The 21707-nt window shown below is 40.8% G+C and overlaps 1 protein-coding gene and 1 pseudogene across 2 annotated transcripts in view; both read right to left on the reverse strand.

The window, feature by feature from the left end:
* Positions 1 to 1425: 1425 nt before the first annotated feature.
* Positions 1426 to 2283, reverse strand: LOC119055998 (alpha/beta hydrolase domain-containing protein 17B-like; annotated as a pseudogene).
* Positions 2284 to 14793: 12510 nt separating this feature from the next.
* The window catches only part of TMEM131 (transmembrane protein 131), a 236664-nt gene continuing 229750 nt past the window's right edge, over positions 14794 to 21707 (reverse strand). For both annotated transcript variants that reach the window (XM_037154320.2, XM_037154319.2), the window contains exon 41: positions 14794 to 15845. In XM_037154320.2, the coding sequence (XP_037010215.2) occupies positions 15561 to 15845 (285 nt within the window). In that variant the 3' untranslated portion in view covers positions 14794 to 15560. The remainder of the gene's footprint in view (positions 15846 to 21707) is intronic.

Below are 21707 nucleotides of genomic sequence, written 5' to 3' on the forward strand. Positions count from 1 at the left end.
GACTTCAGTACAGTTCAATTTTCTGTCTGTTCTGGTTGTGTTTTTGTTTCTAAATTACATTTGTTGTCTTTAAATTTGGTTGTGTGAGAAGGTACAGTATTTTCACCTATGCCTCCATCTTGGCCGCCATTAAGTGTGGTTTTTTAAAATCTCCTGCATCAGGATTCATTTGGATTACATGAAATTCTCAGTAATCCAAAACAATAGATCTTAAGGGGATTCTCCGCCTGTAGCCAAGATGGCGGTAGAGGTAGGTTCTTACACCAAATGTGGTAAAAGCTAGAAAAATGAATGGATAGGACCCCCCACCAGCCAAATGCTAGAAAGAGAATTGTATGAGGGGGAAAAGCCTATGCCTATAAAATCCTTGGGCTTGAGCAGGAAGAATGAGACGGTCTTTGAGATGGGAGCCCACCATTCTCCCAGGTTGTGCGGCACCTGAATAAACCTTTTCCTTTTCCAGCAGCACCTGCCTCACAAGTTTGGCTTTTGTGGTGGCAGGCAGCCAAACCTCCATTTCTTTGTTTGGTAATAGTATTCTTAAAAATAGCTGGAGTGAAAAGGCACCAAAGCCAGTCTATGTATGGTTTTGTAGAACATCAATGGATTTCAGGTTGCCTATTTATAATGAAGATTTATACTGCAATTTTATGAAATTGGTCAAAATTTAAAACGACATTACATACAAAAATAATTCTTGAAGCTCTAAATGCCTTTTAAATAATTAAAATAAAAAATTTAAGCAGTTGTCTCATAGTACCAATCAAAGCTAGTTAAAATTCAGGGCTATCATGGCTTCTCACTTACACATTAACTGATTGGTAACTTAACAAAATGACTTGCATCATATTTTATTTTTTAAAGGAGAAAATATATGATAACCATGCAATACAGAAAATTCAATGTATTTTATAGTAAAATAACTGTTTATACCTCTGTCCCTGAACAATGGGGTTTCGGTCATCTCTAGTGAACTTGTGTGCTTTCTTAGAATTCTTTTGAGTACTTAAAGTGTTTTAGATATGCAGCTTTTTACTGGAAGAATATTACATTTATATACTAGGATAAGATTTAGTATATTGAGATATTTTAAAAATGTTTCTAAATCTGTTTCTCATATGGAAAAGAATTTGGTGATACTTTACAGCACTTAATTTTATAGAATTAAAATTTCATAGAGTACTCGTCTTGATGTTTAAAAAAACTCACAGAAAAAAATATAAGTTACACAGCCTGACTGCATGATACTTATTTTCAGTTATAGTTCTGGTAATTAAAATCTTCATTAGGCCTGTTAACAATCATTACCTGTACATTTATGAAGGCAACTGACATGATTTGCAAAAAACCCTTCAGGTTTTATGTTGCTTACCAAAGAGTGCAGTTTAGCAAAAGAAAACCTGGTATGCAAATTTACAGAATAATTTAGAAATTTACCAGTTCCTGTGATACAAAGTATTTCAGCCTTTCAAGTCACTGTCCACAAAGGTCCATATCACTGTGACCTGCCCTTTCAACCTACGGAGACTCCACAGATCTTTAGCAATGGTCAAATCATGCAAGGTCATGTTAAAGTCAATGATTTTGTCTTCAGTCCCATGAATTATTAATACTGGAGAGGTTCTCTTAGAGATTTTGTCAATGTTTGGGGATGCATCGAAACAGTAAGTCTTCTTGGTATCAGGAAGAGTGACTCACATTCCTGAGGTCAAAGGAGAATGAAGGTAACACTACTCATATCCAGCAGCAACACCCACAGATGGCACTGCTTCTAAACTTCGACCGTATGTAATCACATTTTCAGGGCGAATGTCATGTCTTGTCCTAAAGGCAAGCCAAGCAGCTTTTATGTCTGCAAAGAGGTTCTTCTCTATTGGTTTCCAGAACTCGCACCATATCCAGAATAATCATGAGAATATATTACATTTAACCTGTGATCCCAGTCCTGTGTAAAAAAGCTGTTCATCTGACCAAGCTCAGTTGCATTTCCATGTGAGAAAAGTAAGGTGTATTTAGCATTGGATGAGCAACCACAGATGTGCAGGCAATTCTGTTGCCTTTACTGGTTCTAGTCATGAAACACCGGAAAGCATCTTTTTCTCCAGAAGAGTACCTCCAGTTAGCTTGTTTTGATAAGTGTAAAGTCTAGCGGCTTCCACTTTCATCACACATTAGCGTGTAAGTTGGATTGAGTAGCAAATATGGTGATTTTAAAGTGGTTTTCCCTGGACAAGGTGGGCAGCAGAAGAGGCAACATAGCTCACCAAATGAAGGATTATTCATCTTCTGCACCTGGAGGTCTGCAGCCACGGTGTCTGGCAGGGAGGGCTGGGAGACAACCTGTGCCAACACACTGCTCTTGACAGGGCGCGACCTGCCATGTGGAGAGGAGGAGGGATGAGGGCTGTGGGCCCTGGACACGGTGACCGGAAGAAGAAAGCCTGCAGTGGAGGAAAGGGCCCACGCGAACTCCTGAGTCCTGTCTCCTTGCAATCTCCCTGCTGCTCTGCCCAGGCTCGCATGCTGACCGGCCCTGTGTGAGGCCCTAGAGCCACTATCCCCGCAGCCCTTTGTGGCGCTGCAGACACCAACCAGACCCAACCAGGTCTTTCATCTCTTCCATCCTCCTTTCCTTGCTCCTTCCCGCCTCGCCCGCCAGCCTGCCAGCCGCTGGGCTCGCCCTTGCGGCGGGAGGAAGGCTGGAAGGGAACCGAGGGACCAGCAGAGGACTCACTAAGCCAAGGAGTTGGTCACTGACTCTTTCTTGGTGTAAGACGTTATCACTTGTCTCTCTCAGAACAGCCTTGGCTGCATTCCATCAGTTTTGGTATGTTGCATTTCTATTTTTATTTGTCTCAATACATCTTTTGATTTTTGTCCTTGACCCAGTGTTTATTCAGTAGCATGTTGCATAATCTCCACATATTTGTGAAATTTGCAGTTTTCTTCTTGTTACTGTTTTCTTGTTTCATACTGTTTTAGTAAGTTTATTGACACTTGTTTTGTAGCCTCACATAGGACCTGTCCTGGAAAATGCTCCACGGGTGCCTGAGGAGCGTGCTGTAGTTGGATGAAATGTTCTGTGAAGGTTTGTGAAGTTTGTTTGATCTCATGTGCTGTTTAAGGCCAGTGTTTCCTCACTGATTTTCTGTCTGGACGACATTAAAGTCTCCTAAAATTATTTTATTTCTGTCTATTTATCCCTTTGGGTCTTTTAATATTTGCTTTATATATTGAGGTGCTCCTACGCTGGGAACAAACATTTTCACAAATGTTACACGCTCCTGTTGGATTGACCCCTTATCATTATGTAATGACCTTCTTTGTCTCTCTCTACAGTGTTTGCCTGAAAGTCTATTTTGACTGAGGTAAGTAGCTACCCTAGTTCTCTTTCAGTTTCCATTTGCATGGAATATCTTTTTAAAAATATGTTTTATCAATTACGCTGTTACAGTTGTCCAATTTTCCCCCTTTATTCCCCTCCACACTGTGCATCCCCTCCCACCCATATTCCCCCCTTTAGTTCATGTCCATGGTTTATACATACAAGTTCTTTGGCTTCTACATTTCCCATACTATTCTTAACCTCATTCTGCCTATCTTCTACATACCATTTATGCTTCTTATTCCTTGTACCTTTTCCCCCTCTCTCCCCACCCACTCCCCCACTGATAACCCTCCATGTGATCTCCATTTCTGTGATTCTGTTTCTGTTCTAATTTTTTGCTTAGTTTGTTTTTTTGTTTTAAGTTCAATTGTTAATAACTGTGAGTTTGTTGTCATTTTACTGTTCATATTTTTATCTTCTTTTTCTTAGAAAAATCCCTTTAACATTTCATATAATAAGGGCTTGGTGATGATGAACTCCTTTAACTTGACCTTATGTGGCAAGCACTTTATCTGCCCTTCCCTTCTAAATGAAAGCTTTGCTGGATAGAGCAATCTTGGATGTAGGTCCTTGCCTTTCATGACTTGGAATACTTCTTTCCAGCCCCTTCTTGCCTGCAAGGTTGCTTTTGAGAAATCAGCTGACAGTCTGATGGGAACTCCTTTGTAGGTAACTGTCTCCTTTTTTGTTGCTGCTTTTAGGATTCTCTCCTTCTCTTTAAACCTGGGTGATTTAATTATGATGTGCCTTGGTGTGTTTCTCCTTAGGTCCAACTTCTTTGGGACTCTCTGAGCTTCCTGGACTTCCTGGAAGTCTATTTCCTTTGCCAGATTGGAGAAGTTATCCTTCATTATTTTTTCATTTAAGTTCTCAATTTCTTGCTCTTCCTCTTTTTCTTCTGGTACCCTTATAATTCAGATGTTGGAATGTTTAAAGATGTCCTGGAGATTCCTAAGCTTCTCCTCATTTTTTTGAATTTTTAGTTGTTCATTCTGTTCTGGTTGAATGTTTATATCTTCCTTTTCTTCCAAATTATTGATTTGAGTCTTGGTTTCTTTCCTGTCACTGTTGGTTCCTTGTACATTTTCCTTAATTTCACTTAGCATAGCCTTCATTTTTTCATCTAATTTGCAACCATATTCCACCAATTCTATGAACATCCTGATTACCAGTGTTTTGAACTGTGCATCTCATACGTTGGCTATCTCTTCATCGTTTAGTTGTATTTTTTTCTGGAGCTCTGATCTGGCCATTTTTTGTGTCTCAGTGCACCTGTTACACAGTAAGGGGTGAAGCCTTAGGTGTTCACCAGGGCAGGGCAACCCCATTGCTGTGTGGTGATGCTATATGTGGGGGAGGGGTCCGAGAGAGAACAGTGCTGCTTGCTCCACTGTGTGCCAGTTTTCAGTCACTTCCCCTGCTACCCACAAGCAAATTGGGCCCTTGGGTGCTGATTCCCATGTGGGTGGTTTGTGTACCATCTAGGACCCTGAGTGTCTCTCCAATGAAAGAAAGCCTGTGAGGCTGGGAGTTTCTCCTGCTGCTGCCTCAACCCCACTGGTGTTTGAGGCTTTATTTCCTCATGTTTGAACTTTGGGTTGCACAGTCTGTCTTGCTCCCCAGTTGTTCCTCCTGGTTTATCAGCAGGTGAATGTGGGACCACTCAGTCCGCAATCAACCGCTTCACCAGCGCCACCAGCCTCCACCTTGCTGTGAGTCCTCTCCGATTGGCTGCCTGTCTCTGCCTTTCCTACCATTCTGGGTGAACGTTTCTTCTTTAAATTCTTGGTGTTGGACTTTCATACAGTTCAATTTTCTGTCAGTTCTGGTTGGTTTTTGCTCTTAAACTTGCTGTTGTCCTTCTTTTGGTTGTGTGAGGAGGCACAGAGTGTCTACCTATGCCACCAGCTTGGCTGGAAGTCCTGCATGGAGCATCTTTTTCCATGCCTTCACTCTCAGTCTGTGTGGGTCCTTACTGTGAAGTGAGTCTCTTGTAGGCAGCACACAGAGGAGTCTTGTTTTTATTAATCCACTCAACCACTTGGGGGCGCATGCGCACACACACGTGTGTGTGTTTAATTCTCACCAGAGGACATTTTTTCATTGTTTTTCAGAGAGAGAGGAAGGGAAAGAAGAAGGGAGAGAGAGAAACACTGATGTGAGACAAGCATCGATCGGTTGCCCCCGACAGGCACCAGGACAGGGGGTAGTAGGTACCCAGACTGGGGACAAACCCACAACCCAGGTGTGTCCCTGGGGGAACTGAAACCACAGCCTTGCAGTTACAGGATGACACTCCAGCCTACTGAGCAGCTGCCCGTGGCACACTCTGCACTTTTGATTGGAGCATTTAGTCCGTTTATATTTAAGGTAGTTGTTGATAGTTATGTAGTTATTGCCATTTTAAATGTTTTCTGGCTTTGAGATTCCTTTACTGCTTTCTTCTCTTGCCTCTCTTCCCTTTTGATTTGATGATTTTTTCTGTAGTGATATGCTTTTATTCTTTTATCTTTTGTGTCTGTGCTATGGGCCCTTGCTTTGTTGTCACTATGAGACTTACATAAAACAACTTACATTTATTTACTTTATTTTCAGTCCCCATTGGCTTTTTTGTTTTTGTTTTCTCATAAAGATTTTGTTTATTTATTTTTAGAGAGAGGGGTAGGGAGGAAGAAAGAGAGGGAGAGAAGCACCAATGTGTGGTTGCTCCACACGCCCCACACTGGGGACCTGGCCTGCAACTCAAGCATGTGCCCTGACTGGGAATGGAACCAGTGACCCCCTTGCTTTACTAGATGCTTTATGAACATCTTTTGAACTCAGTGCTCAATCCACTGAGCCACACCAACCAGGGCATAAAACAATTTATTTATAACAGGCTATTTTAAGTTGATAACAACTTAAGATGAACACACTTAAAGCTCTACATTTTTATTCCCCCTTCATTTTATGTTTTTTAATATATATTTTTAAAATTTTATTTATTTATCTTTAGAAGGGAAGGGAAGGAGAGAAGGAGAGAAACATCAATGTATGGTTGCCTCTCCTGTGCCCCCTGCTGGGAACTGGCCTGCAACCCAGGCATGTGCCCTGAGTGGGAATCGAACAGCGATCCTCTGGTTCGCAGGCCCACACTCAATCCACTGAGCTACACCAGCCAGGGCCTCTTTTTGTGTTTTGATGTCACAATTTACATCTTTTTAGCTTACATATCTATTAACAAATTATTGTTGTAATAGTTTTTACTACTTTTGTCTTAAACTTTAAAAAACCTATCATTACAATAGTAACACACCACATTTACAACATTAGATTACTCTGAAGTTTACTATATATTTACCTTTACCAGTGAGATTTATGCTTTTTATATCTTTTTACTGTTACTAATCGGTGTCCTTTCATTTCATCTTAACTCCCTTCAACATGTCTCATAAGGCCTGTCTAGCAGTGATAGATGCCGTTAGCTTTTGCTTCTCTGGAAAACTTTTTAGCTCTCCTTCAATTCTGAAGGAGAGCTCTGCTGGGTAAAGTATTCTTGGATGGCAGTGTTGCTCTTTGATAACTTCGAATATGTGTTGCCACTTCTTTCTGGCCTACAAATTTTCTGTTGAGAAATAGTCTTATTGAGGGTTTCCTTTTATGTAACAAGTTGTTTTCTCTTTCTGCTTCTACTACTCTCTGTCTTTAACCTTTTATATTGTTTATGCTGTTGCAGTTGTTCCTGCTTTTCTCCCTTTCCTCACCTCCACCCAGCCCCACCCTCTCCCCTCCCTAAGTCAATACCCACATTGCTGTCGATGTCCATGGGTCATGCATAAATGTTCTTTGGTCAATCCGTTCACCGTCTTTCATCCCATTCCCCTGCTTCTGTCCCCTCTGGCAGCTGTCAGTCTCTGCCATGTGTCTATGCCTCTGTTTCTATTTTGTTCACTGGTTTACTGTGTTCATTAGATTCCACATATAAATAAGATCATGTCTTTAACTTTTAACACTTTAATTATAATGTGCCTGGGTGTGGCTTTTTTGGGTTCATCTTATTTGAAACTCTCTGGGATTCCTGGATCTGTGTGTCTGTGTGCTTCCCCCTAGGTTAGGAAAGTTTTCAGCCATTATTTTTTAAGTAAGTTTTCTGCCCTCTGCCCCTTTCTTCTTCTAAAACCCCTATAATACAAATAGTGGTTTCCTTGATGTTGTCCCATAAGTCCCTTAAGCTATTTTCATTCTTTTTTCTTTTCGCTGCTCCGATTGGTTGAGTTCTACTGCCCTGCCTTTAAACTCACTGATCCTTTATTCTGCCTCATTTATTGTGCTATTGAACCTCTCTTGTATTTTTTTCAGTTCAGTTCTTGTGTTCTTCACTTCTATTTTGTACTTTCTTATATTTTCTTTTTGTTGAAATTTTCACATTGTTCACCCCATTCTTCTGAGCTTAGTGAACATCTTTATGAACATTATTTTGAACTCTTTTTCAGGAAAACCATTATCTTCATTTTGTAAAGGTCTTTCCCTGAGGTTTTATCTTGTTCTCTCATTTGGGACATATTTCTTTGTTTCTTAATTTTCCTTGACTCTCTGTGTTGATTTCTATGCATTAGGAAAATAGTCAGTTTTCCCAGTCTTGTAGGAGTGGCCTCGTGTAGGAGAAGAACCTACTGTTCAACCCTGCCCTACCTCTTAGCTGTCTCTCAAATGGGAGTCTACTTTATTTTTAGTGGCTCCAAGTAGTTAAGGCTGTGCCAAAACCTTATGTTCCAAATGGGAGGATTTTAGTAGGTACCTAGGTTCAGGCTGGTTGGAAACCAGACCCTCAGGGAGTAGCCTTTAAAGTATGCAAATATACTTCTTCTATCAAGGTAATCAAGGGAAGTGTCCTCTGTGCAGCAGACACAAAAGCTGGGGCACCAGATGTGTACATGTCTCCTTTCTTGGAGACAGTGATGACCTGGGGCAGGGCGGAGGGAGAGCACAAAGATGATACCAGCTGGCCTCCCCCGTCTCTGGAGGTGATTGTAGTTGGCCCTTTGATGTGTGTTTTATTAGAAGCCTGCCTCTCGGGCTATAGCTATGAAGATAAGCTAAAAGGTCTCTTTCACAGATACCCAGAACATGTAGAGAGGCAGAAGGAAAATACAAAGATGGTACCCACTGGCTCCATCCCTGGAGAGCACCTTAGTTGTCCCTCAGACACATGCTGCACCAAAAGTCTGCCCTTTAGGCCAAACCTCCAAGATAAGCAAAAAGGCCACTTCACACAAAGACTGAGAATATGTTTCCGTCTGCTGTCTATGCTGTGCCCTAGGGAAAGCAGCAGGCCAAGAACTGTTTGTTTCCCCATTTTTTAGTTCCACGGGTTCCATGAATGCAAGTCCCATGGCCACCTGAGCCAGGTGATCAACGGGTGTCCCCTGGGTAGCAGTCACAAAAGCCGAGGCACCAGAAAGATGTATAAGCCCCTCTCCTAGAGACACCAGGGATCTGGAACATGGCAGAGGGACAGTGTGAAGGCAACACCTGCCCTTTGAGGTCTCTGGTGAGGATTACAATGACCTCTTTAATGTGTGTAATTAGAGGTCTGTTCATCGGGCCATGGCTACAAAGATAAGCTAATAATCCTCTTTCACAGGAAGACTGGGCACCTCAGTCTGTTGCCTCTGCTGGGCCCTGGGGCGATAGCCAGTTAAGAACTTTCTCCTTTTGTTACAGTCCTGTGGGACCCACCGGCAGAAGCCACGCTGAGACCAGAGGCGAGGGATCTAGAGGTGTTCCCTGTGCAGCACCCACAAAAATCTGGGCATCCGAGGGTGTACAAGTTTCTTTCAGGGAGACACTGGTGGCCTGGAGGGAAGCAGAGGGAGAGAGTAAGGGCGGTGCCTGCAGGTCTTTATTTGGAGTGCGTTTCAGTAAAGCCTGCAGATGTGTGTTAAACTAGATGCCTATCCCTCAGGCCGATGCTTTAAGATAAATAAACCTCTTTCAAGCAAAATCTGGACATTTTTCAATCGGCTCTCTCTGCCCCAGACCCTGGAGTGGGTGAGTCTGTATGCAAGCTCTTTAACTGTCAAGCCACAATAGCCTGTGGGTCTCGTCGTTGTGTGCTCTGTTGGCTCTCAGGGCTCGGTATTTTAGGGGCTCCTCTCTCAGCAGCAGGTCTTAAAAGTTGGGGAGTCAAATATGGAATTCAAATACTTTGCTCCTCAGGGAGGAGCTTGGGGTTTTGAGTTCCCTCCTGATTGTAAGTTGCTGTGTTAGGGATGGGATTTTGGCAAGATTGTGTCTCGGCTTGTCTTACCTGCTTTGATGTGGATTTTTTTTTCTCGTTTGCCTAATGTGTAGGAGTCGATCAGGTAGGGTTTTTTTTTTTTTTTTAATCAGCTAGTCTTTTCTGCCCTAGAGTCATTGTTTTGTATGTAGCTGTAGATTCAGTGTCTGTGGTAGAAGGTGAGTTCAGGATCTTCCTACATTGCTATCTTGAACTGGACTCCCATTTATTCAATTATTTGACCTCATTTCATTTGTTTTCCACACCATCATCCTTTGAGGTAGGATGTTCTTGGATTATGTGCTGAAACTCAGGCTCTGAGAGCAGCAGTGAATGCACCCAAGGCCCATGATCAGGAAGGATTGGTACCTAGGCCAGCCCATTCCTTGCTCCTTTGCCCATGTGTGCATTTGAATTGTCAGTGTCCTTCATCACGGATCACTGGGAACACACCTGCAGTGGAACAAGCCGGACTTGCTCCTCAGTGCAGCAAGAGATACGCACTATGGGGAACCATGGAGTGTTTCAGAAAGAAGGTGTTAGGAATAATCAATGATAGGATTTGGGTTTTGGATGGGCAATGTGAAGGGCAGGTCTATGAAACTGGGGGCTTGCTCTAGGTTGGACTCTATCTGAATGCTGTTGGAAGAGTGTTTATTGAACACAGTCTGTTGTGTACTGAATGGTTACACTGGGGTTAATTTCCCTTCCTTTCTGTTGTAAAGTAAGTTGTTGAACCAGATGACACAAGAAATGCCATGCAATAGCATTAAAAATTCTCAACAGGATACATTTGGCCAACTGTTTTACAGGCAGTCCTTAGAAACACAAGAACTATTAGTCCTGTATCAGATCTCCAAGCCAGGGGCTGAGATTATGACCCCGGGTAATGGAAACATGTGCCAGAACCAAGTTTGGTCTGCTCTACACAGCCAAGGGACTTTTCTTTTAGTTTAGTCACAGGTTGTTTTCCCTGTGGTGTTTACATAGATGTAAAAAAGGAGTATTTGCTATAGCTTACATAAACCCACCCCTTTGGTAGCTAAGAGAAAAATGAGGCTGTATGATTATTCTTGACAACTCTGAAGAAGGAGCTTATTTTGTTGGCATTTCAGAGCAGAAAGAGTTTCATATGTGATTTCAGCTAAAATTTCTGATTCATTCTGAATGATCATCTCTAGTTTTGTTACCTTGGTTTACAGAATATGTATAAAAACAAATCAGTGATCCCTTTTGGTGTTTTTCTGAATAACATGTTAATTTTATTTTGGATTATTGGAGCAATGGTATTTTAAATATTGATGTGGATTCTGGCCGGCAAAATCGGTGTGTGTTGTGGCTGCAAGAAACAAACACACACTGACTACATAAGTCCTGTGGAGAAAAAGGGATGGCATGGCTGTTATCCGAGTGAGAGGGCCCCGACCCCTCCCTGAACGGGCTCTTATTGGATTTCTGGGTACATTACATGGAGGGTAGTCCTCCTTTACTAAGCATAGGTTTGCTGCAGGGGATTACCTTTTACAGGTAACAACAACAAAAAAAGAATGTTGTTAATTACTTCAAAGAGAAGGATGTTACAGATCAGGGGAGAAAGTGGCTGAACTGGTTACACTCCATACTTGGGACGTTTAGCACAGATTTTAGGAAGCTACTTTAAAGATATGCAGTAAACATTTTCTGCCTCAAGTCAGGGTGAGGGACTTTTTAGCAAAAGCAAGTCTCATAGCAGCCTAGCTACAATGCAGGCCTAATTCCCCACAGGAGAACCTACCCATGGGCATGGGTCCTGTGTGTCAGAACCTTGCTTCCCACTGGCCTTTCCAAGTGGGAGCTGGGCTACATTCCCATGCCACACAGAACGACTCCCTATAAAATATCTGGGAAAATCTAGCAATGACTGAGTACACAGGGTGAGTTAGTGTGTGGTAGACAGATATAAGCCTGGTATCTGGTAAGAAATGGTGTCCCACTGAAGCTAGATTGTATAGGTAGATATATATTGTTTAGTATAATGGGATAAAAGTCCTGTCCAGTGCACCTTTTCTATAGAAGCTATATATACGTCATGTAGGAGTGGGAGTTTTAGTCTGTTGATATAAAGATGGAAATAAAATGTTTGTAATCATGTAGGATTGAAGATTGGAGTGACATTTCAAAATGCATGAGGTTACATGTTATTAATTGATAAGAAAGTAACATGTGAGTCCCAGGGGTGGTTGAACTTATGGACACTGTGCTAATGGTAATCGTTTAAGTCATAGAATCTTAAAGGTTTCCAAGAGGTTTGCTAATTTTACTTAAAAATATCTGTTAGTTCTGTTTTCCAGTGGAAGATAAGGACACTGAAGTTTCTGGATTAAAGGGAAAACATTATAGTGTTTCTTAATAAGTCATAGAAAAATTAGTATCTCTGTCATGAAAGAGTGAGTGGGGGTTTTCCAGGTTGGAAAGCAAAATTAAGCTCTTGTTTTTGCCTAAGGCCTCTTACTCTCTGCCTAGGAAGTGTCTAATTCATAGTGAAAATAAACTATAACCAGAATGTATTTCTCATCTCTAGCAGGAGGCATTTGTATGAATTCCCTTAAAAGTGTCTGAAGAGCACTTGAGGTTCTGGTTCCTGCCCTTGTCCATCTTTACATTTTATCAGGATTGTTTTCTTTGCGCGAAGGATGTATTTTAGAGACATCCTTAGCAATGCCTGTAACATTCCCACATGAATGTTGGTTAAATATTGTTTCCGGTTATCTCTGCAATTATGGGTAATATTTTGTAAGACATCACTGTAAATTTTTTGTGGTATAAATAGACTATCCTGAGATGTAATGAGCCCACTGTCTTTAGTTTTAATACAGGGCTTGTTCCGACAGTTAATAGCCTCTCTGAACTTCTCCAACTCTTCTTACCAGTGCGACTACAAGAGTATTTCTCTAGGTGCAGCTTGTTCCTTTAGCATAGTGGTCAGCTCAAGCATTGCCTCTGGGGCCTGGGTCTTTGTGTTCTTTTCTTAGTCTTATAGTTATTTTCTTAGTAGCAAAGCATCTAAAATGTCTTTGCCATTCAACTTTTATAGAACTTCTTGACATTTTCAGCCAAGATGGAGGCGTAGGTAGACACACTACCTCCTTGCACAACCAAGCTAAGGGCAACGAGTTTAAAAACAAAAAACAACCATAACTGCCAGAAAATAGACCTCTATGGAAGTCTGACAACCAAGGAGTTAAAGAAAAAATATTCATCCAGACTGGGAGGAAGGGTGGAGGTGGGCAGCGGGGGCAGAGAGGGTGCACATGGCATGGTGTGGCTGGAATACTGGGGCTGGCAAGGCTGCGGCTGGTGAAATGGGCGGTGCCACACACGTGTGTGAATAAACCAGGAGGAACAACTGGGGAATGAGACAGAACATGCAACCCAGAGTTCTAGTGTGGGGAAATAAAGCCTCAAAACTTCTGAAAAAATCTGTGGGTGTTGCGGTGGTGGGAAAAACTCTCGGCCTCACAGGAGGGTTTGTTGGAGAGGCCGACAGGGTCCTACAATGTTCACAAACCCACACACAAGGAAATCAGCACCAGAAGGGACCAATTTTCTGTGGGTAGCAGGGGAAGTGACTAAAAGTTGGCAGAGACCTGAGCAAGTGACATTATTTCCTCTCGGACCTATTCTCCACATACACCATCACAACACAGTGACGTTGGTTACCCTGCCCTGACGAACACCTAAGGCTCCTCCCCTCACTATGTAACAGGCAAAGAAAAAAAAAAAAAGGCCCAAATGAAAGAACAGATCAAAACTCCAGAAAAAAATACAACTAAGCCACGAAGAGGTAGCCAACCTATCAGATGCACAGTTCAAAACACTAGTGATCAGGATGCTCACAGAACTGGTTGAATTTGGTTGCGAATTAGATGAAAAAATGAAGGCTATGCTAAGTGAAATGAAGGAAAATGTACAGGGAACCAATAGCGATGAGAAGGAAACTGGGACAAAAGGAAGATATAAACATTCAACCAGAAGGGAATGAACAAACGAGTACTCAAAAAAAAAGGAGTCTTAAGAACCTCCAGGACATCTTTAAACATTCCAACATCCAAATTATAGGGGTGCCAGAAGGAGAAGAGGAAAAGCAACACGTGGAAAAGTTACTTGAACAAATAATGAAGGAGAACTTCCCCAATCTGGCAAAGGAAATAGACTTCCAGGAAATCCAGGAAGCTCAGAGTCCCAAAGAAGGTGGACCCAAGGAGGAACACACCAAGGCACATCATAATTACATTATCCAAGATTAAAGAGAAGAGAATCTTAAAAGCAGCAAAAGGAGACAGTTACCTACAAAGGAGTTCTCATAAGACTATTAGCCAATTTCTCAGAAGAAACCTTACAGGCAAGAAAGAGCTGGAAAGAAGTACTGGAAGTCATGAAAGGCAAGGACTTACATCCAACATTATTCTCTATAGTAAAGCCATCATTTAGAATGGAAAAGCAGGTGAAATGCTTCCCAGATAAGGTCAAGTTCAAGGAGTTCACCATCACCAAGCCCTTATTATATGAAATGTTAAAGGGACTTATCTAAGGAAAAGAAGATAAAAATCTATGAACAGTAAAATGACAACAAACTCACAACTATCAACAATTGAACCTAGAAACAATAAAAACAAAGACAAAAATGAACTAAACAAACACCCAGAACAAAACAGAATAATAGAAATGGAGATCACATGAAGGGTTATCAGTGGGGAGGTGGAGGGGGGAGAATGGAGGAAAAAGTACAGGGAATAAGAAGCATAAATGGTAGGTACAAAATAGACAAGAGAAGGTTAAAAATAGTATAAGAAGTGGAGAACCCAAAGAACGTACATGTAAAACTCACGGACATGAACTAAGCGGGGGAATGTGTGTGGGAGAGGGGGTGTCGGGCAGAGGGGAATTAAGGGGAGAAAATGGGACAACTGTAATAGCATAATCAATAAAATATATTTAAAAAGAAAGAAAAAAGACAATGAATACTCAGAATTTAATTAGAACACTGGGGTTCCAGCCATGATAATTCAAATCCCATGGAGGGAATAAGAGCATAGTTTACCTTCATTTGAAAGAATCCAAATAAATGTAAGTTGTATGTAAGAAAAGGCACACAACCATTCAAGGCTTTTGAAAAAAGCATCATTTATTTCAAAGTACAACACGAAGTTGTATTTTTAAGAAATACACATTCAATCTTGTTATCTCAAGACTTGGCTATGTGTATTTCAGTTTATCTTTAAAATAAATTCAGGTATACAAATGTTACATACCTCAAGTACAAACAGCACAGAAAATGCATATGGTCTTAACTGAATGTTTTTACATTCACTGTTCTTAAATTGACTTACATTTCGGTAATCTGCTTTTAAACCAGGACAGCCTTATTTTAAAAAAATACTCTGTATTTTTCAGCACAAAGTCCTCATACATTTTTAAAATTAGATCTTGGTGCATAATATTGCGAAATTATAAAAAACCAATCCTGGTAATTTAATAAAATTGTCACATGCCAGAAATTCTGAATCAAATCAAAAATTATTTCCTTAGCTGTGATGTCAGATTTGCGTCCATACAGATAAAGAATGGAAGGAGACAGGTGGTTGGAAACTTGATAACAGTTAAGGTTTTCAGAAGTACAGGTCTTACTGGAGTTTGTGGCCAAGTCCAGACTTTTCTAAAAGCAAAGAGCAAATCTCATTATCATAATTGCAAGAAATATCTGAAAGCAGCGAGTGGTACAAGCCTGCCCTGCTTGAGTCTGTTTTGCAGAGAAGTGGAGGGTAGGGAGTGGGAAGCTACAACAGGAAGAGCCTTAGAAAGATGTCTCAGAAACTGGCATATCATGATCTAGATAGAAGAGGGCCCCCACTTTTTTTTTCTTTTTGCTTAATTTCAATTTTCATGAGGGAAGTGCGAATTAGACCACGGGTCAGAGCTTCTTCTTCCAATCGTGGGGCTCCATATTCGCCATGGGTTGTAGGTCTGTCCCAAATCATCAGCTGGACTGGAGGCAGAAGGAGCGTGAGGAGCAGAGGAGTTCTCTGAGCCCATGAGGCCAATGCTGGTCAGTGTGTTCGATGGAGTGGTGAAAGGAAGGGCGCTGCTAAGGTTGCTGGACCAGATTGAGCTGCTGAAAGGAGGGGTGGACCACAAGCCGCTGGTGTTGCCAAGAACTGACTGCAAAACAGAAAACATACAACACGGGGTCAGGTTGAGACTGGTAGGCAGATGGTAAAGCAGTGAAGATTACGTGTAAAATGGGGGCTGGGTCATAGACACCTTTCACTTTATTTTAAAACAAATTAATTATTATTTGTCTTATGTATAGCCATTCTGGGGCTGGAGCAAATGGTTGTAAGCTTTTATAGCACTGGCCAACTACAGCCTGTGGCTACATCCAGCCCTGCCTATTTCTGGGCATAGTGTCCCTGGAGCCCGGCCGCACCATCTATTCACGCGCTGTCATGGCTGCCTGGCCCCATTATGACAGAGGTGCGTACGTGTGATCCAAATAGCACAACCTAAAAAGCCTCAGGTATGAACTGACCTCTGTTTTAAAGAATAGTTGAGATGCTTTTAAAACTGAAGCCAAATGATCACAGTAGAGACAAACTTTGATATTTATTTAAATGAAGAAGAAATCACAGGAGAATCACATTTTTCTGTCAAAAATATTTTTTTCTGTCAAAATTTTGTAAAAGCTGAAACCAGTAATTATTTTCTTTGGTAAGAATACTTTCCTAGAGCATGATCTGTGCAGAAAAATCTAGCTGCAAAGCACATAAATACACATAGAAAACTCAAGACAAGACACAGTTGCTTCTCAGAAACAAAATCAAAGGTACCGCCCAACAAACCCAGCGACCACCTGTTTCTTCTCTATGAGTTTGTTTTCTTCATTTATTTTGTATTTTAGATTCCACATGTAAGTAATGTCATCTGGCGTTTGTCTTTCTCTAACTTACTTAACTTGGCATAATACCCTCTGGGTCTATCCATATTGTTGTAAATGTCAAGATTTCTTTTGTATGGTACACACTGTATATGCAAACCATACCTTCTTTATACATTTTTCTCTGATGGGCACTTAGGTTGCCTCTGTATCTTGGCTGTTGTAAATGCCACGATAAACACAGCAATGGAGGCCTTTATCTTTTTGAATCTGTATTTTGGATTTCTTCAGATAAATACCCAGATATTGTACTGCTGGACTGTATGCTAGTTCTCTTTTTTAATTTTTGAGGAACCTCCATATTGTTCTCCACGGAGGCTGCACCAATTTATAACTCCACCAACAGTGCATGAAGGTTCCCTTTTTTTCATTTCTTCACCAACATTTGTTTTTTACTAACGAGCACCATTCTAACAGGTGTGAGGTGGCAGATTCGTGCTTTGAATCTGCATTTCCCTGATGATTAGTAATGCTGACCATCTGTTAGTGGTGTCATCTTTGGAGAAATGTCTCTTCACATCCTCTGCCCAGTTTTTCATCAGATTGTTAGGTATTTTTTGGTGTTAAATACAGAGAGGGGCAAATGTAGGTTTACAGCTGCTTGTATAGAAAGTAAGACAATAATAAACTCCATGTTTTGTGTACTCATAACTGTAAACCTACTTTTGCCCCACCCTGTACGAATTCCTTAAATAGTTTGGATAATAACCCCTCTCAGATGCATCATTAGCACATACACCCTCCCATTCAGTAGGTTCTTTTCATTTTGTTGGCTTCCTTCGCTGTGCACAAACTTTTCAGTATGATATAGCCCCTTTTATTTATTTTTCTTTTGTTTCCCTTACTCAAGAAGCCATAACCAAAGAAAAATATGAAGAGTGATGTCAAAGAGTTCACCGCCTATATTTTCTTCTTGGAGTTTTATTGTTTCAGGTTCTTACATCTAAGGCTTTAATCCATTTTTTCACTCCTGTATATGGTGTAAGAAAATAATTGTTTCATTTTTTTATGCACGTATCTCTAGTTTTCCCAATACTGCTTATTGAAGAGACTGTCTTTACCCCATTGTATATTCTTGTCTCCTTTGTCATGAATTGAACGTATAAGCATGGTTTTACTTCTGGGCTCTCTATTCTGTTTCACTGATCTGTCCATTTTCATGCCAGTACCATAGTGTTCTGATTATGATAGACTTGTAGTACAGCTTGAAATCAGGTAGTGTGGTATCTCTAACTTTGTTGTTCTTTCTCAAGATAGCTTTGGCTAATTTGTGGTCTTTATACCTCCATAAAAATTTTTAGATTATTTGTTCATTATGTGAAAAATGCCCCTGGTGTTTTTAAAAAAATATTTTATTTTTAGAGAGAGGAGAAGGGAAGGAGAAAGAGTGGGAGAGAAACATCAATGAATGGTTGCCTCTCATGTGTCCCCTACTGGGGACCTGGCCTGCAACCCAGGCATGTGCCCTGACTGGGAATCAAACTGGCGACCCTTTGCTTCACAGGTCCGTGCTCAGTCCATTGAGCTACACCAGCCAGGGCACCCCTGGTGTTTTGATAGGAATTGTTTGATGACAGTATGGACAGTTTGATGACATTAATTCTTCCTATCCATGAGCACTGTTCATCTTTCCATTTGTGTTTTCCAATATTATGGTGAATCAAAGTGATAAAAGTGGACATTCTAGTCTTATTCCATATCTTAAAGACAATGCTTTTAGCTTTTCACTGTTGAATATGATGCTTGTCATATCTTGCCTTTATTATGTTGAGGTATATTCCCTTGATAACCACTTCAGAGTTTATGATAAATGAATGTTGGATTTTGTCAAATGCTTTGACTGCATCTATGGATATGATGATACGGTTTTCATCCTTCATTTTGTTATATGGTGTATCATGTTAATTAATTTGGGGATACTGAACCAACCTTCCACACTGTGAATAAATCCCATTTGATGATGGTGTGTGATCTTTTTAATGATTTTATGTATGTATGTGTGTATGTATGTATGTATGTATGTTTAGAGGGGAAGGGGAGAGAGGGAGAGAAACACCAATGTATGGTTGCCTTTCGTGGGTCCCCTGCTGGGAATCGAACTGCGATTGTCTGGTTCGCAGGCCCGTGCTCAATCCACTGAGCTACACCAGCCAGACGTGTGTGATCTTTTTAATGTATTGTTGAGTCGTATGGTAATATTTTAGTGAGGACTTTTGCATCTGTGTTCATCAGAGTAATGATGGCCTTGTAAAATGAGCTTGGGAGCCTTCCCTCATCCAAAATTTATTGTGACAGTTTGAAAAGTATAGGTATCAATTCTTTGGATGCTTGGTGAAACTCTGAAGACATTTGGACCAGGATTTTTGTTTGTTGGGAGTATTCTCATTACTGATTCCATTTCATTAGTAATGAGTCTGTTTAGATTTTGTTTTTTTCCTAATTCAGACTTGAAAGACTGTATGTTTGTAGGAATTTATCAGTTTCTTCCAAGTTGTCCAATTTGTTGACATATAATTGGTCTACTATTTTCTTATCCTTTCTGTTTCTGTGCTGTTGGTAATCACTTCTCTTTCATTTCCAATTTTAGTTTTTGGTTGTCCTCTCATTTTTTCTTGATGGGTATGATTATCAATTTTGCTTATCTTTTCATAGAACCACCTCCTGGTTTCATTCTTCTTTTCTATTGTGCTAAAAGACTCTATTTAATTTACTTCTACTCTGATCTTTACTATTTCCTTCCTTCTACTCACTTTAGCACATTTAATTATTAATAGGTATGTAGCTACTGCCATTTCATTGTTTTAATTGATCTTGCAGTTCTTCTCTGTTCTTTTCTTATTTGCTTGATCTCTTCTATGTTGTTGACTATTTATTGTGTTTTTGAAGTCGTTTGTTTCTTGTATATCTCCTGTAGGTTTTTGGTTTGTGGTTACCATGTGCTACATATATACCAATCTATGTTTACAGCAGTCTATTTTTAGTTAATTGTTGCTTAAGTTTGAACACATTTTAAAATCCCTAAAATTTTTACTCACTGCCTCCACATTTGTTTGTGTCATTATTTTTCCTTCTTTTGTGTGTGTGTGTGTATATCCCTTTATTATTGTAATTACACATGACCTTCTTATGTTTGCCTTTTAGCCTTTGTATTAGCTTTATAGTTGGTTGATCCACTGCTTTAATTGTTTACCTTCATCAGTGAGCATTTTTCCCTTTCATATGTTTTTTATTTATATTTTAGGTCTTTTCCTCTTCAAGAAGTTCCTTTAACATTTATTCTAATACTGGTTTAGTGGTGATCAAATCCTTGAGTTTTTTCTTGGCTGGGAAAAAAGCTCTCCTTCAATTCTAAATGATAGCCTTGCTGGGTAGAGCAGTATTAGTTGTAGGTGTTTATCTTTGCTCACTTTGAATATTTTGTGCCCATCCCTTCTGCTGAGAAATCACCTAACAGTCTTCTGGAAGCTCCCTTGTAAGTAACTAACTGCTTTTCTCTTGCTGCTTTTAAGATCCTCCGTCTTTAATCTTTGGCATTTCATTTTTTAGAAAAGCTTTTTATTTATTTATTTTTAGGGAGAGGGAAAGAGAGGGAGAGAAACATCAGTGTGTGAGAGATACATCAATTGGTTGCCTCTCATGCACCCCCACCTGGGGACACCTGGCCGACAACCCAGGTATGTGCCCTGACTGGGAATCAAACCAGCAACCTTTTGGTTTGCAGGCTAGCACTCAATCCTCTGAGCCACACCAGCCAGGGTAACCTTTGGCATTTTAATTATCATGTGTCTTGGTGTGGGACTCTTTGGGTTCATCTTGTTCAGCACTCTGTGCTTCCTGGATTCTGTGCCTACTTCCACTGTCAGGGAAGTTTTCTGTCATTATTTCTTCAATATGTTTTCAATCCTTGCTCTTTCTTCTTCTGGTACCACTATGATCCAATGTTGGTACGCTTGATGTTGTCCCAGGGGTATCTTAAAAGTACTCTTGTTTTCAAATTTTTTGTATTTTTACCGTTCTGACTGGGTGTTGGCCACTATCTTATCTTCTACATCATTAATTTGATCCTCTGCTTTTGATTTCCTCTAATGTATTTTTCATTTCACGTATACTTCTCATTTATGGTCTTTTTATGTTTCTACCTTCTTTTTTGTTTCCTTTTTGTTGAAGTTCTCACTGAGTTCATCTATTCTTCCCCTAAATCTATTAAGCATTCTTACAACCAAATGTTTTGAATTCTGCAGCTGGTAGACTGCTTATCTCCAATTTGTTCTTCTTCTGGAGTTTGATCCCGTTCTTTCATTTGAGACATGTTCGTCTCTTTGTTTTGGCTGTGTTCCTGTATTTGTTTCTGTGTATTGGGTAGATCTGCTGTATCCAGGTCTTGACAGAATGTTCTTATTTAAGAGGTGTCCTATAGGGCCCAGTGGTGCAATCTCCTTGGGAGTCTATTGTGTGCCTTGATTACTGCTGGGACTGACCCTCAAGTTGACTGGCTGTGAGGGCTGGTTGTGACTACAGTGAACAAGCTGTTGTGTGTGACCTTCACAGAGTGAAAGATGCTTTAGTGGGGCTCTAGTACCAGCTGAGTCCACTGTTGAGATGTGTTATTTGTGGAGCTGGTTGGGTGGTACCCTTGTGTGGTCTAAAGCTGGCCACCAGTTATGTTTGTTCTAGAGCCTCTAGGGAGGCTCAAAGTCAACTACCATTTGAACCTGGCTTGGTACCATCTGGTAAGAGGTACAAAGTGATCTATGGTTGGGTGCTGCTTGTGCTGAACCTGGAGGCATTTGGGAGAGGCCCTTCTGGAAAACAAGGCTGGGTGCCACTAGCGTCAAGCTTGGGACCTGTAGGTGGGCATCACAATGTGAGCTGAGGCTATCTGCCACTTGGCTGAGTGTGTGGCCACTTAATTGAGGCTATATTTTAAGCCAAGACTGGCTGCTGCCTATGCCAGCCTTGGGGGCTAATGGATGGGAGTTACAATGCAAGTTGAGACCTTTTGCTGCTTGTGCTGAGCTTGGGGTAGCTTAGTAAGGGGTACTGGTTGCACTGAAGACTGCTGATGCTTATTTGGGGTTTGTGGACCT

This window comes from Artibeus jamaicensis, unplaced genomic scaffold (genome assembly GCF_021234435.1).
Source record: "Artibeus jamaicensis isolate MK-2021 breed Jamaican fruit bat unplaced genomic scaffold, CSHL_Jam_final contig_384, whole genome shotgun sequence".
NCBI classification, from domain to species: domain Eukaryota; kingdom Metazoa; phylum Chordata; class Mammalia; order Chiroptera; family Phyllostomidae; genus Artibeus; species Artibeus jamaicensis.